Here is a 13,810-nt window from a genome sequence, read left to right on the forward strand (position 1 = left end):
AAACAGACAAGAAAAACACCTGTGCAAAGTTAATGGATAATTTTGGACTATAGTAAAAAACATGTCCAGCTGCAATAAATGAAATAAAATTAATAAAGCAAAAGAAATCAAATAAATATTTAGGTCATTGTAATAAAATGGCAAATGAACCCTCCAACTTCTTAAGTATTTTACTCGTGAAGCTGTAGATTTTAACTTTGAAACCTTAAAAGATACTCGTAAAAATAATTTTTTAACCAGCATATATATTTATTTAGAAGCACACGTCCCTTATATTAAGAGAACAGAACAAGTTGCAACAGTTTGTGTGATTGTGCGTCTTAACATTGATTTCCAGACACTCCTGATGGCTCTTGTGTGGTAGTCTTATTACAGCTGAAAAATAAATAATAGTATGCGTAGTTTTAGGACTTCATAAAAAGGTAAGGACAACTTACGAAGCTTGTTCTTCTTGCTGCGGTATATATTGATGTTCTCGATCTCGGCTTCACAGCTGACGACCCAATTGCAGGGTTTATCCCATTCGGAGCAGGTGAAATCGCAGACGCACTGGTGCTGAAGCTTTCCCCGGCAGAGTCTGTTGTGGTTCTCAACCACCGGGCAGAGGTTCTTGCCACATGCCAAAGCCAACTCGGAGGCAACAGAAAGGAGCAAAAGGCTCAGCAGAATCTTGGCAGCCATTTCGAACACTTCTCAGATGGAGTGGCATGAATGCCGACCCTTTTATAGTGTTCCTGTCGCTAAAGCTGAGTTATTTTTAATGCAACATGTTTTGCAATTGTGTAAATATAAAGGAACTGCTGCTCTAGGCGGGGTATAAAAGCAGGCGGTTTTTCAAGGGATCATTCGTAAGTTAAGATGGACGCCAGACGACTACTGCTGATTGTTCAAATCCTAGCCTGTTTAATATTCACCATATCGGCCTGTAAAAAGAGGTCCTGCCAGCCGTTTACGGGTTGGAACAACTGCGTGGATAATGGCATCAAGGAGCCCAAGTTGCCGCCCCGCGATAATACCTGCTGTGGACCTCAGTGCGTCTACACGGCCCCGGAACCACCGAAATTAGGTCCATGCAATTGCGCTGCAAAGGGGCGTTGTCTTCTGGACACACATTGCACTGCTGGAATGCCATTCACCTATGTAACCATTACCAGGCGCGAACTGGACAAGCAAAACGCCGCCAGGCTAGAGGATGGCTATGCCCGTGAGTATTTTACTGAAATCAAATAACGAAAAAACATACTTATACCCCTAATTATATGCTCTCCATAGCAATCCTTTCCATCGATTGGGACCAGGAAACCTGTCTGAGCATGAACACCAAGTGCGGCATCAATTGCTGCTGCCGTGAGAATTGCCCTACCTTGTTTTGTAAATTTTAATGTGTTTATTAAATGTTTTAAGAAAATGAATTGCTAGCATTTATCAATAAACGGATAAAAATGGGTGGAAGTTGTTACAGGAATATTAAACGAAACTAAAAATAAAACTGCAAGTATGTTTTCATTTGGCGCTCAATTTGAAGAAAATTTAAAGTTCAGTGTTGTAAAATGCCAAAGCAACCTAACTACATATGTGCGTCGAATCACTTTCAATTGGTATTGGTTGCCGTATTGCAGAACCAGTTGCACAAACGAACGCACAGCTTACATGCAGTCGTGGCCGAGCGGTTAAGGCGTCTGACTAGAAATCAGATTCCCTCTGGGAGCGTAGGTTCGAATCCTACCGACTGCGAGAAGACGAAACACGTGTTTTTTTTTTAAATTGGTCATTTTAATTCAGTGAACCATTTTTTTTCAGTATTGTAACTAATATTGATATTGTACAAAGTTGCATGTGTTTTTTTTTAATGAATCTCTAAATGCCTTCTTAGAGTAGAATTTTGGAAAAAAGCCTTCGGACAATGGGAGCACTTGTAGGGTCATTCTCCCGTGTGAGTTCTCATGTGCCGTTTCAAGTCTGAATTCCGCCTAAAATCCTTGTCGCAAAGATCGCATTTAAATTGCTTTTCTTCCGTGTGAATTCGGATGTGTCGCTGTAGATTTGCTTTCAGGGAAAAAGCTGCCAGGCAATGGGAACACTTGTGGCGTCGGTCTTTAGAGTGGCAAACACCGTGGCGCTTAAGATCGCGTTTGCTCCGGAAGGCCTTTAGGCATAGGGAGCACTTGTAGGGCCTTTCTCCCGTGTGAGTTATCATGTGCTCTTTCAAGGCTGAATTGTACCTAAAATCCTTGTCGCAAAGATCGCATTTTAATTTCTTTTCTTTCGTGTGAATTCGGATGTGTTGCTGTAGGTTTCCTTTCAGGGAAAAAGTTGCCAGGCAATGGAAACACTTGTGGGGTCGGTCTTCAGAGTGGCAATCACCATGGCTCGTAAGATGGCTTTTTCTCCGAAAGGCCTTTAGGCAAAGGGAGCACTTGTAGGGTCTTTCTCCCGTGTGAGTTCTCATGTGCCGTTTCAAGTCTGAATTCTTCCTAAAATCCTTGTCGCAAAGATCGCATTTAAATTGCTTTTCTTCCGTGTGAATTCGGATGTGTCGCTGTAGGTGTGCTTTCAGGGAAAAAGTTGACTGGCAGTGGGAACACTTGTGGGGTTGGTCTTCAGAGTGGCAAACACCGTGGCGCTTAAGATCGCGTTTGCTCCGGAAGGCCTTTAGGCATAGGGAGCACTTGTAGGCCCATTCGTCCGAGTGAACTCTGCCATGGTGGGTAAGACCCGACCGCGACTCACCTATATCAGTGTCATCGTCCGTGGTTACTTTGTTTCCATTTGAATCTGATCCCTGAGTAGACTCCGACCTCTCACTTTCGCTGTCCGATATTGTAAGAATCTCATCTTCCGCCGAATCTGTATCTATAATGGCATCCATCACTTCACAGAAGATTAGGTTACTCCGTTCGTAAGTTTTTATTATCTTGAACGCATTTTGCGCATCTTTGAGACACGTGGGGCAAATGAATTCCGGAAATGAGTCTCCTTTTGTAATATTAAAACCGGTGCATTTGGATATGATGTGCGCAGTAGAGACTTCGAAATCTTTTTGAACCTCGAAAACATTGACCGCGTTTGCAGACTTTTCCAAGCAAACTCGACATGTTTTCTCCATGGCTCTAAAATTACATATATGTATGTATATTGATAGTTAATTAACTATCTACTTCTTTTCTTCTTACCTATTCTTCGATTAAATGGTTTGAGTTATTAAATTTAATCCCTTCAGTCGAAGGCGGAAGCATGGCTTCTCGGAGAGAGTATGATTACTTATTTCAAGTTAAGAGGGCGGAATATGAAGAGCCTGTGGCATCTCCTTGATATGTTTATTTAAATATTTGAGTATTTGGTTGTTTGTTTACCTTTTAAGTTCAAAGCTCTAACCACCATTTGGTATCGAAGGGTATTTTCTGTTAGTGTGATTGGTTACACTAAATGTAATGTGGATAGGGTGGATAGAGATGTTCACAAACATCGATGTTTTTAATGATTTTGGCGAAAAATATCGATGTTTCATCGATGTTTTAATTAAAAAAAATTAGCAGTTATTTTTAGTGTAACTTGACTTTTTTTAATTTGTAATGCTTAAAAATAAAAATCAAATATTTATCCATTTTATTATTAACATTTTAAATAAAAAATTGCTTTTCTTCCGTGTGAATTCGGATGTGTCGCTGTAGGTGTGCTTTCAGGGAAAAAGTTGCCAGGCAATGGGAACACTTGTGGGGTCGGTCTTTAGAGTGGCAAACACCATGGCGCTTAAGATGGCCTTTGCTCCGAAAGGCCTTTAGGCAAAGGGAGCACTTGTAGGGTCTTTCTCCCGTGTGAGTTCTTATGTGCTGTTTCAAGTCTGAATTCTGCCTAAAACCCTTGTCGCAAAGGTCGCATTTAAATTGCTTTTCTTCCGTGTGAATTCGGATGTGTCGCTGTAGACTTGCTTTCAGGGAAAAAGTTGCCAGGCAATGGGAACACTTGTGGGGTCGGTCTTTAGAGTGGCAAACACCATGGCTCGTAAGATGGCTTTTTCTCCGAAAGGCCTTTAGGCAAAGGGAGCACTTGTAGGGTCTTTCTCCCGTGTGAGTTCTCATGTGCCGTTTCAAGTCTGAATTCTGCCTAAAATCCTTGTCGCAAAGATCGCATTTAAATTGCTTTTTTTTCGTGTGAATTCGGATGTGTTGCTGTAGATGTGCTTTCAGGGAAAAAGTTGACTGGCAGTGGGAACACTTGTGGGGTTGGTCTTCAGAGTGGCAAACACCGTGGCGCTTAAGATCGCGTTTGCTCCGGAAGGCCTTTAGGCATAGGGAGCACTTGTAGGCCCATTCGTCCGAGTGAACTCTGCCATGGTGGGTAAGACCCGACCGCGACTCACCTATATCAGTGTCATCGTCCGTGGTTACTTTGTTTCCATTTGAATCTGATCCCTGAGTAGACTCCGACCTCTCACTTTCGCTGTCCGATATTGTAAGAATCTCATCTTTCGCCGAATCTGTATCTATAATGGCATCCATCACTTCACAGAAGATTAGGTTACTCCGTTCGTAAGTTTTTATTATCTTGAACGCATTTTGCGCATCTTTGAGACACGTGGGGCAAATGAATTCCGGAAATGAGTCTCCTTTTGTAATATTAAAACCGGTGCATTTGGATATGATGTGCGCAGTAGAGACTTCGAAATCTTTTTGAACCTCGAAAACATTGACCGCGTTTGCAGACTTTTCCAAGCAAACTCGACATGTTTTCTCCATGGCTCTAAAATTACATATATGTATGTATATTGATAAGTTAATTAACTATCTACTTCTTTTCTTCTTACCTATTCTTCGATTAAATGGTTTGAGTTATTAAATTTAATCCCTTCAGTCGAAGGCGGAAGCATGGCTTCTCGGAGAGAGTATGATTACTTATTTCAAGTTAAGAGGGCGGAATATGAAGAGCCTGTGGCATCTCCTTGATATGTTTATTTAAATATTTGAGTATTTGGTTGTTTGTTTACCTTTTAAGTTCAAAGCTCTAACCACCATTTGGTATCGAAGGGTATTTTCTGTTAGTGTGATTGGTTACACTAAATGTAATGTGGATAGGGTGGATAGAGATGTTCACAAACATCGATGTTTTTAATGATTTTGGCGAAAAATATCGATGTTTCATCGATGTTTTAATTAAAAAAAATTAGCAGTTATTTTTAGTGTAACTTGACTTTTTTTAATTTGTAATGCTTAAAAATAAAAATCAAATATTTATCCATTTTATTATTAACATTTTAAATAAAAAACGAGAGTCGAAAAGAAAATAAAAACAAAATGGTTCATTATATACATAGTAATAATTAAGTAATAGTTCTTTGTGGAAATTATACTATCTTTACTCTACCATACATACATATACATACAGGAGTCGTTAAAAAACTCTAAACAAATTTACAACTATTACAAAATTTTTGCTTTTAAAAAGAAAAAATACAAAAATTATTTTAACCTACAGGATTTGTATTTATATACGTTAATTTCAAACAATAAATAATGGAATTCAAAAAAAAAAGAAAACTCCATTCATTCGCAGTCGGTAGGATTCGAACCTACGCTCCCAGAGGGAATCTGATTTCTAGTCAGACGCCTTAACCGCTCGGCCACGACTGCATATCGCTGCGTTGTTCGTTTGTGCAACTGGTTGAACTAAATCAATTTGGCGTTTAACAACACTAAAGAAATATAAAAACTAACAAACTAAGCGATTTTGTCTTTTAAATCAACTGTTTATTCGTTTTAATATACATTTATAAATAATTTTACAAATACATTTATAAATATTTTTCCGTTCTACTACATCTGTAAAGAAAAAAAGTATACAAAATTGAAGCCATCGTTGGGCAACTTTCTCTTGGTTTCTCTTTGATTTCCGTGAAATGCATCGTAGTACAAACTGAATCTTTAAATCATATACACACTTACAAAACGAAGTCTACAATAAGGCATTTTTGTTGCTATTTTAAATGGTGTAATGCGGCCGGGTACTTATAATTTATAATTACTGTCATATATCGTATATATTGTGCCTTGTGTGCAGTGTGTTGTACATTTCACATATAAAAATATACATAATTAAAACCTGTTAGATCACAAAGTAAAATGCTAATAAATAGGAATTTGCTTAGACATAAGTACATGGATACATGTGGTTCGCGTTAACTAACTAAGGTACAAGTTCAACTGATACACTGTATGTTTGGCTCTTCTAAAAGTCATTAAAAAGCATAAAAACCGTTGTCGAAAACTGCAATTTCTCTGTTTTAAATGCACTTTGCAAAAGTATACATCAATTTATGTTTTCCTGCTTGCGCGGCTGATAATTTTTACTTGCGTCACATCGATATAATATTTAAGAACTATGTGTGTAGGGTCCTTCAGGCTCGATTCCGAGTTGCCCTCAAAGATTCATATCCGTCAGCGACAATTAATTTTGACACAAAAGCGTTAACTAGTCTGTTAACTTTGTGTGTGTGCTAATGGTTTGATGGCCTAAGATGCCACCTTGCCGACGTCCTGCATCATGACCAGGGACCCCACCATGGCCACCAGTGTGCGATCCAGCCAGGTAACCGGGTTCGGGTACAGGAAACCTCCCTCATAGAATCCCAGATGTCCGCCGTGGGCCACCTCTACATAGGCGGTGTTTTGCCTGGTAGCTAAAACATTTACAAATATATTTAGTAAAGCGTTAATAACCTAAGAGGTTGTGTACTCACTGGCATACTCCTTTATAGGGTGCAGCAAGTCCTCTGGAATCAAGGGATCATCCTTGGCGTTTATAAATATCATGGGCTTCTTAATCGAATCAAAGTAGAACAGCGACGAGCTCCACTTGTACAGCTCCTGGGTGGAGGGGAAATTGTAGACTCGCCTGGTGTAGGCCTCATCCAACTCAGGCAGAGTGGCAGCGGCGATAATCTCGCGCTCGTTGAGGTTGTGCCGAGCCTTCACCTCGTCGGATAGCAGAACATGTCGGTGTCGGAGGATAATGCTCTTTACGTTCTCCGTCATGATGTACAAGTAGAAGCGTCGGAAGTTTTGCCAGTTCAGCAGCCATTTTGTTCCCCTAAAAATTATTTATTTAATTTAAGATTATATTTCCTTTAAATACAAGTGCTAATAGCAACTCACTCGACGGCATTGTAGCCCTGGCAAATGGATATGCCTCCAATCACGCTGTTGGGCTTTGTCTTCTGGTCCTCGCCCATGTACTTGGTGACCAAGTTGCCGCCCAGACTGAAACCAACCGCCACCATTCGGCTCTGGCGGTACTTCTGGTGCAAGTGCTCCACCATGGCCGCGAAATCCTCCGTGTGGCCATAGGTAAAGATGCGCGTCGAAGTCACCTGGACGCTGCGCAGGGCTCCAATGTGGTTCAGCACCGCACAGCGGTATCCATTGCACTGGGCCAAGTGCACGAAGGTGCGGATGTACACCGACTCCGAGCTATTGGCGATGCCCGGGCAAATGGCCACAGTGATGTCATCTTTGGGTAGATTAATGGGAATGTTAAATACTGGCAATGGATAAGGATAAGTTGAGCTACTCACCCTCCTGTTCGTTGAGTGGCTGGTACAAGTCGTACGTTAACGTGGAGCCATCCGGAAGCGACATGTAGACGCGCTCCCCCAAGGGCCAAGGACAGCGAACCCGGCCCACAATGCTGTGCAAAACTGTCTGGACATGACCACTGAAGCCCCAAAGACGTGGTGGAATGTAGCTAAAGGAGTAAGAAATTGTTTAAGTTAATATAATAAATATATTCATATCTTAACTACAAAAAGAATCAACGAAAACAAAAGTAAAATTTTATTTTATGAAGCTTTCACTTGGCTTCTTATCGCATTATTTAAAAGTGAATACAAAACAGAAATTTCATAACACAAGTTAATTCTTTTTATCAGCAAATTGCTTATCTTTCAAAAAACCCTTAATTTCTTTTCCGTTTGCTTATTGTGCTATTTAATTTCGTTTGGCTACAAGTTTTTTTCCGACATGGCGTTTCGGTTTTGGTAAAATGATTGCCCTTGACATTGCGCTTTCAATTATCATTGCTATAATAAATCTGTTGCAGTTGCTTCCAGTTCGTTAGAAGGCAACTTGCCAAATTTGAGCAAATATAATTTATACGAATTGAATTTTGATTTGCTTTCAATGGGATGACTTACAAATGCGAATGAGAATAGAAGTAAATGCACAAAGCCGCAATTCAGAAAGCAGCATTAGAACCAATTGAACCTAATTGAACACGCAACAACACCAGAATTAGATGGAGAAAGTGGGATCTGCACAGAGAAAAATAATCCACCAAGCTTTGCAATCTCATATTCCAAAAAAGAAGGTTTTCTGTGCACAAAGTATTAGTATTGATGATTTTTACATACATATCTAACATACAACAAGACTATTTGGTTTGGTATACAAAATATTAGCTCAAAAAATTTATCTCAATTTATCTATGTGTATCAAAAATCATGTCAGGCGTGCAAAAACGTGATACAATTTTGTGTATCCGTTCGAGAGCCCGGCAACAGAAGCTTTTCAATTACTATCAATCAAAGTAAAACCGTGGAAAAAGTGGCTGGCGGGGCGTGGTTACTTTGGGAACTCGCACAAATGCCTGCTCAATTTTTAATCACCTTCAAACATGAATTTTCGAACATCAATCAATATGGCAAAAGGTATTTAATGAATAATGCGGTGGCATGCATATGAAATTCCATTCAATTTTGCGTCGTAAAGGGAAAATGTGTCGTTAAAGGTTCTCCTTACTACAAATTAAAAACAGCTGCAACTCTTTCCCACCTTCAACGCAAAATGTGACAGTTGCGAGTCTACAATGAAAAAAGCAAGCAAAAATTGAGCAGCAAAGTGGGAAAATGAGTCATGGCATTTCTAGAATCGCACCCCTAAAGTAAACGACTGTACTCAGGAAATTAGAAACCTTCTCGGCCTCTAATCTTTACATAACCCCGCTTACTTTGTTAAGTCTACTTATTATTTTAACATACAAACGTTCAAAGGGAAGATTATATCAGTAATATAAGATGTTCGTTTATTGACTAATTAGTAAAGCTCATTTTAGTTGTCATTAAAAATAATTAAAATAATATTCCATAATAGCTGACATAACTTAGCTGAAATACTGCGAACACCTAAACTCAGTATTACTAATCTCTTACCCAAATGTGAAAATGGTAATTTGGAATTTAAATGGAGAGAACCCATCATTCGCAACCACTCGAGCTTTCTACCTGAGCGAATCTCACCTTTCGACCGGTTTGCTCAGACCACAAAGAGGCAGGTGAGAGGGGAAGAAAGCTGTACAGAATCGAGAGAATTTCGCTTACGCAATCTTTGTTGTTAAACAAAAGCGGCAGACGACTGGGCAAAGCGCCAGAGCAAAAACAAAAACATTACAGGTATTGCCGGCATTTGAACGAGCCAAAACGCTCAAAAGGAAACTGCGCAAACATTTCGCCGGTTTTTTTTTCCTTTATCAGCCAACATTTCCATATACAAACACATTTCTTCAGGAAACTCCCACGCGATTACCGGGTGACTGTCAAGTTGGCCGAAATCAGGTTGCTAGGCGTTAGTCGCCGACTTTATTTTCCTGCCCCACTGCGTAATTCTGATGCGAACTTTGGTCGACCACTCTACATTATTACTTCTTATCGCTTATTCTCGCAGACATGTAAAAAAAGTAAATTGAAAAACCTAAAGAACGAGATTATACAAAATGCCATTTAATTATGCGGTCGGTCGGCAAAAGCGAAAGCCCGAAAGATTTTCGCAAAAAGAATGAAAATCGAATGAAAATTTTCCAGGCGCGTGGCGACAGCCAAAGAAAAATGTTTGTCCATAAATTAAAGAAAACAATTTCGGGATAAACCAAGACCCCCTTTTATGTTCTTACACTTTTTCACTTTTGATTAGTCTGTGGCATTTAATTTTAAACATTTGCAAGCAAGAGCTATGGGTAAGTTCTATTTGTTATTCCAAGTTTCTGCCCTTGATAACCTTACAAAAGCTGGCAAAATAAAACAATTAATTTAAATCAATTTTCTATGCGTGATAACCTATTTTAACACGTAGAATATTTTTAATCCATGACCACAAGCACTGTGAGTAAGGGTTTATTATTTCACCGATAACATAACGTCAGACAGAAACGAGTGCATTATGATACAGTCTACAATCACTGATAGTGCGAATAAAAATTGTAAAATTGAATTTAATAAATACTACATCTACAAAAGCACCCATAAGTGCTTGGTAGGTGAAAAGTTTGATGAGTTTTTGAATAATTTAGACATTGACAGCAGTTTTATTGACTTAGTGTCATTAATGATTCATTCGGCAGCTGGGAATATGACGGATTGCGTGAAACAATAGTTTATGTTTCCACAAGCCAGCAAATTGGCCGTTTGCAGTAATTTAAGGTAATTGAAGATTTGTTTATCACCAAATGTGATGGAAAACCGACTGGTTTTACTAACATTTTGGCGCGACTGTGATTTTTGATGGCACAGTTAACAGCCGTTCTGCGATGGCATCAGCAGTTTTATAGTTGTGGCCAAATGAATAGCATTATGGAAAAGTATAATCTTCTTTTGAGCATTAGCTGTTATAACTAAATAACAATAATATAAATAAAGTGATGATGAGCTACAGCTGTCGACTAAGTAAAGGGGATTACAAAATTTTTGCAGGTTGAGTGTGGGTCTGAATTGTGCTCTGATTTCAACCGCCCCAGTGCGCCTGTGTGGGCGTGACAAGCTGGATAGAAGGGGAAAAGAGCAAAATTGCTCCGAAGGTACCACTCCATAATTTCGACCTCGTAACCCCCATATAACTTACGGTTCCCTAAGCACGGGTGCGATTTTGTAGAGGCAGTCCAGAAACTGGGCGTCCAGGCACCAAACACTCGGCTTCAGCGGCTGGCTGTGGACATTCAGGATCCGGAAAAGGATGCACACAATGACGGCGATTAGTGTCAGGAAGGCGGTGGACATGTTGGCGCTGTGTCCTCCAATTTTCTGCCCAGGATCCGAGGAAATCGGCAGTTGTCCTGCCTTATCATCCAATCACTGGCCACTTATCCTTCGACTTTTTCTGTCCCTTCAAGTGGGTGTAATGTGTGTATGTTATGAGTTTTTTTCCTGCTTGTTTGCTAATTTTTGTATGGCCAATATAAGCGAACACTTTCCAAGTGAACGGAACCGGATTTAAATTGTACTCGAAAATTCTGCCTTCGCCTTCTCCGATTTTAAGTAACTAGATTTGGTGTGACCGCAGGCGGGACAAGGAGGAAATACCAGGTGCGTGGGCGGACTATCGATATTTAAGACATTTTGAGTATTTTTTACTAAATACAAGACCCGATATACAAAGTATCGTTCTGGAATGATTGTTTAAACTTTTCTTGTTAAGTTTTATTAACAAGAGTATATCGTTTGAACAAAAGGCATAAAAACTGGGGGTTTCCCTGAAACAGGGACGAACCATACAAAATTTTAGAACCTATTAAAATTGTAGAAATGGAGCGAATACTAATTAGAACTCATTTTTGGCTTTTCTTTAATGCGAGGATCACATAAATAAATACATCAAAATTCAAAAACGATAACTTAGACAAATGAAACTACAATCAAATACATTTTAAACATCTCAACAACTAAACATCTCAACCCTGAAGATAATCCATCAAGAAGGGCTTATCATCTGGAGCATAAGGCGTCAATGGAACATCATAGGGCAGTGGAAAAGCGGGAACACCATCGCGGTTGTTACCCAAAGGGAAGGTGTCCTCGCCAGTCTAAAATAAAAATATTAAAATTACCAAAATTAAAATTCTAAATGCATTCCCGAACTTACCAGAAATCTGGGCAGAAACAAAACACCGACTTCGTAGTTTGCAATCCTCAAGCATGGTTGAATATTTGAGTTCTTATTGAAACAGCCCCAGGCTGCTTTTGAAAGATTGGCCGACGTTAAGACAAACCAATACACCGACTGATCCTCGAGATTATAGCGGGTATAGCTTTTAATGTGCGGCATGGCCCTGGAGCGATAGCGATCGCTAGATTTCCACTGCTGCAGGTACTCCTTTAACCAAGGCTGCTTGTCATTGGTGTTCTTTCCGTAGGGCAGACATCCGCCACCCAGCATTCCGTCGTGACTACCCGACACGTTTCCAAAACTAGGATAAATCATCTTAAAAGCCGGCATCTGGCGCAGTTTTCCCACAGGCGTGGAGTCCTTCTTCAGGCAGTTGACGAAATCCTGCTGAATCCAGGACTGTACATTGGGACCCAGGCTTCCAATACTCGAACTCTGGCAAACTACAGGTATGCGATCGTCGATGGGAGTTGCGTGCTTGGAGAGGAGTGCGCCCAAGCGAGCGTGACCCCAAGGATGACCTCTCACGGCGCTCTCGCGGTGACCGCCAGGCACAGATCCCAAAAAGAACACGCTAAAAGTGGCATAAGCTAGTAAGATTAAACAGGAGTAACTTAAAGGTAACATACTTGATGGCGCTAAAATCGCTTTTTCGAATCCTGGCAATCCAGGGCTGCAACTGACTAATCTTGTACTCGACCAAATAAAGCATTAGATCCTGTTTGAAGCCCGTCTGGCTTTCGCCTGCTCCCGTGTCCGCGTTCTCCGGCAAAGCAGGCAGTTTGGGACTGATCCACAAGCCCTGCGTGCGGTTGTGCCAATCGTCCTCGTACAAGTTAGCAGTGGAGATGACCACCCGCATGGAGCCATCAGTGTAGCCCAGAAACATCACTTTGGAGTGCGAGGTGGCGAAGGGAGTGGGCATCCTAACCCGAACGGTTGTGACCTGCGGCTTAAGCTTGCTGATGTTGAGAATTTCCGGAGATTCGTCGCCATAGAGAACCAGAAGCGGTTTGTCTCTGCAATAGGATGAAATTGATGATTATCAAAACAGTGGTACTTGATTTACTAACAGTATCCCGGAAAAGTAGTAATGCCCGAGAAGCCAGCCGATATCCACCATGAAGTTTATTTGCACGGTGCTCTCGATCTCACCCAGACTTTCGTCTAGGATTTCCTGAAAGGTGACGCTCAAGGGTTCCGAGTGGGTGGGCTTTGAGTCCGTAATCGCCGTAAGGAACATGTTGTAAGGAGCTGCTCGCTCCAGTTTCTTGGCCATTCCTCCTTTTTCCACCACCACAGGAATATAATCTCTGATGTTCTTGGCATTCATCTTCTGTTTTTTGGCCAGATTTGAGGTGTCCTGGGGAGGAGCTGATCGGGAAGTTGAGGAACCACTCGGATTGTTATTTGAGGGCCTCGAACTAGAGGATCCACTGTTAACTGGAGCAGTCACAGGTGGTTTTGAACCAGAAACATTCTCTTCCTTCTCCTTTTTAGCTCCATCTTTGGGAAATAGTTTTTCCAGCAACTTTAATTGGGCTAGAATCATTTCGCTGTCATATTTCGCAGGTATATCGTAACTTCCCGACCCATTGCCCTTTTCATAAATGGCATCCACTAAAATGTAAAGAATATCAACAAAAGTTTGTCAACCTCTATTTACTTTGTTTTTACTTACAATGTACATGTGAAAACTCGCCAAAATGAATGGGATTCTTCCTGTAGCACTTATCGCCATAAGGACACTCCCTCATATTGTTTAGTTAAACTGACGGGAAAATACAAAATTGCAACAAAATCTTTTAACAAAATAAACAATTCCCAAATTCTATGCCAAAACAAAGCGCGCTTAGCTGGCGATGGCAATTAATCGATTGCAAAAATAC

At 40.5% G+C, this 13,810-nt stretch overlaps 6 protein-coding genes and 2 non-coding genes across 8 annotated transcripts; 2 read left to right on the forward strand and 6 right to left on the reverse strand.

Annotated features, from left to right (window-relative positions):
- Positions 1-253: 253 nt before the first annotated feature.
- On the reverse strand, positions 254-681 carry LOC108092351. The gene is made up of 2 exons (XM_017191885.1): positions 438-681; positions 254-375 (listed from the first exon to the last, which is right to left on the reverse strand). The coding sequence occupies exons 1-2, from the start codon at positions 679-681 to the stop codon at positions 254-256; spliced, it is 366 nt and encodes a 121-aa protein (XP_017047374.1).
- Positions 682-858: 177 nt separating this feature from the next.
- LOC108092300 lies at positions 859-1,382 on the forward strand. The gene is made up of 2 exons (XM_017191835.1): positions 859-1,204; positions 1,273-1,382. Exons 1-2 carry the CDS (start codon positions 859-861, stop codon positions 1,380-1,382), a joined length of 456 nt encoding a protein of 151 aa, XP_017047324.1.
- A 270-nt stretch (positions 1,383-1,652) lies between these two features.
- Positions 1,653-1,734, forward strand: Trnas-aga. Its single transcript has one exon. It is a non-coding gene; the product is annotated as a tRNA-Ser (tRNA).
- Positions 1,735-1,921: 187 nt separating this feature from the next.
- Positions 1,922-3,106, reverse strand: LOC108092299 (zinc finger protein 271). Its single transcript, XM_017191834.2, has one exon. The coding sequence runs from the start codon at positions 3,104-3,106 to the stop codon at positions 1,922-1,924; it is 1,185 nt and encodes a 394-aa protein (XP_017047323.2).
- Positions 3,107-3,620: 514 nt separating this feature from the next.
- On the reverse strand, positions 3,621-4,736 carry LOC122320013 (zinc finger protein 525-like). Its single transcript, XM_043207937.1, has one exon. It carries the CDS (start codon positions 4,734-4,736, stop codon positions 3,621-3,623), a length of 1,116 nt encoding a protein of 371 aa, XP_043063872.1.
- Positions 4,737-5,545: 809 nt separating this feature from the next.
- Trnas-aga lies at positions 5,546-5,627 on the reverse strand. Its single transcript has one exon. It is a non-coding gene; the product is annotated as a tRNA-Ser (tRNA).
- A 388-nt stretch (positions 5,628-6,015) lies between these two features.
- On the reverse strand, positions 6,016-11,306 carry LOC108092515 (abhydrolase domain-containing protein 2). Its single transcript, XM_017192137.2, has 5 exons — positions 10,881-11,306; positions 7,568-7,737; positions 7,149-7,503; positions 6,734-7,083; positions 6,016-6,673 (listed from the first exon to the last, which is right to left on the reverse strand). Exons 1-5 carry the CDS (start codon positions 11,033-11,035, stop codon positions 6,507-6,509), a joined length of 1,197 nt encoding a protein of 398 aa, XP_017047626.1. The 5' UTR covers positions 11,036-11,306; the 3' UTR covers positions 6,016-6,506.
- A 277-nt stretch (positions 11,307-11,583) lies between these two features.
- Positions 11,584-13,783, reverse strand: LOC108092439 (probable tyrosyl-DNA phosphodiesterase). Its single transcript, XM_017192020.2, has 5 exons — positions 13,603-13,783; positions 12,995-13,541; positions 12,551-12,940; positions 11,898-12,495; positions 11,584-11,838 (listed from the first exon to the last, which is right to left on the reverse strand). Exons 1-5 carry the CDS (start codon positions 13,676-13,678, stop codon positions 11,707-11,709), a joined length of 1,743 nt encoding a protein of 580 aa, XP_017047509.1. The 5' UTR covers positions 13,679-13,783; the 3' UTR covers positions 11,584-11,706.
- Between the last annotated feature and the right edge of the window lie 27 nt (positions 13,784-13,810).

The sequence above is a fragment of the Drosophila ficusphila genome, unplaced genomic scaffold (genome assembly GCF_018152265.1).
Source record: "Drosophila ficusphila isolate 14025-0441.05 unplaced genomic scaffold, ASM1815226v1 contig_412, whole genome shotgun sequence".
Lineage (NCBI taxonomy): Eukaryota > Metazoa > Arthropoda > Insecta > Diptera > Drosophilidae > Drosophila > Drosophila ficusphila.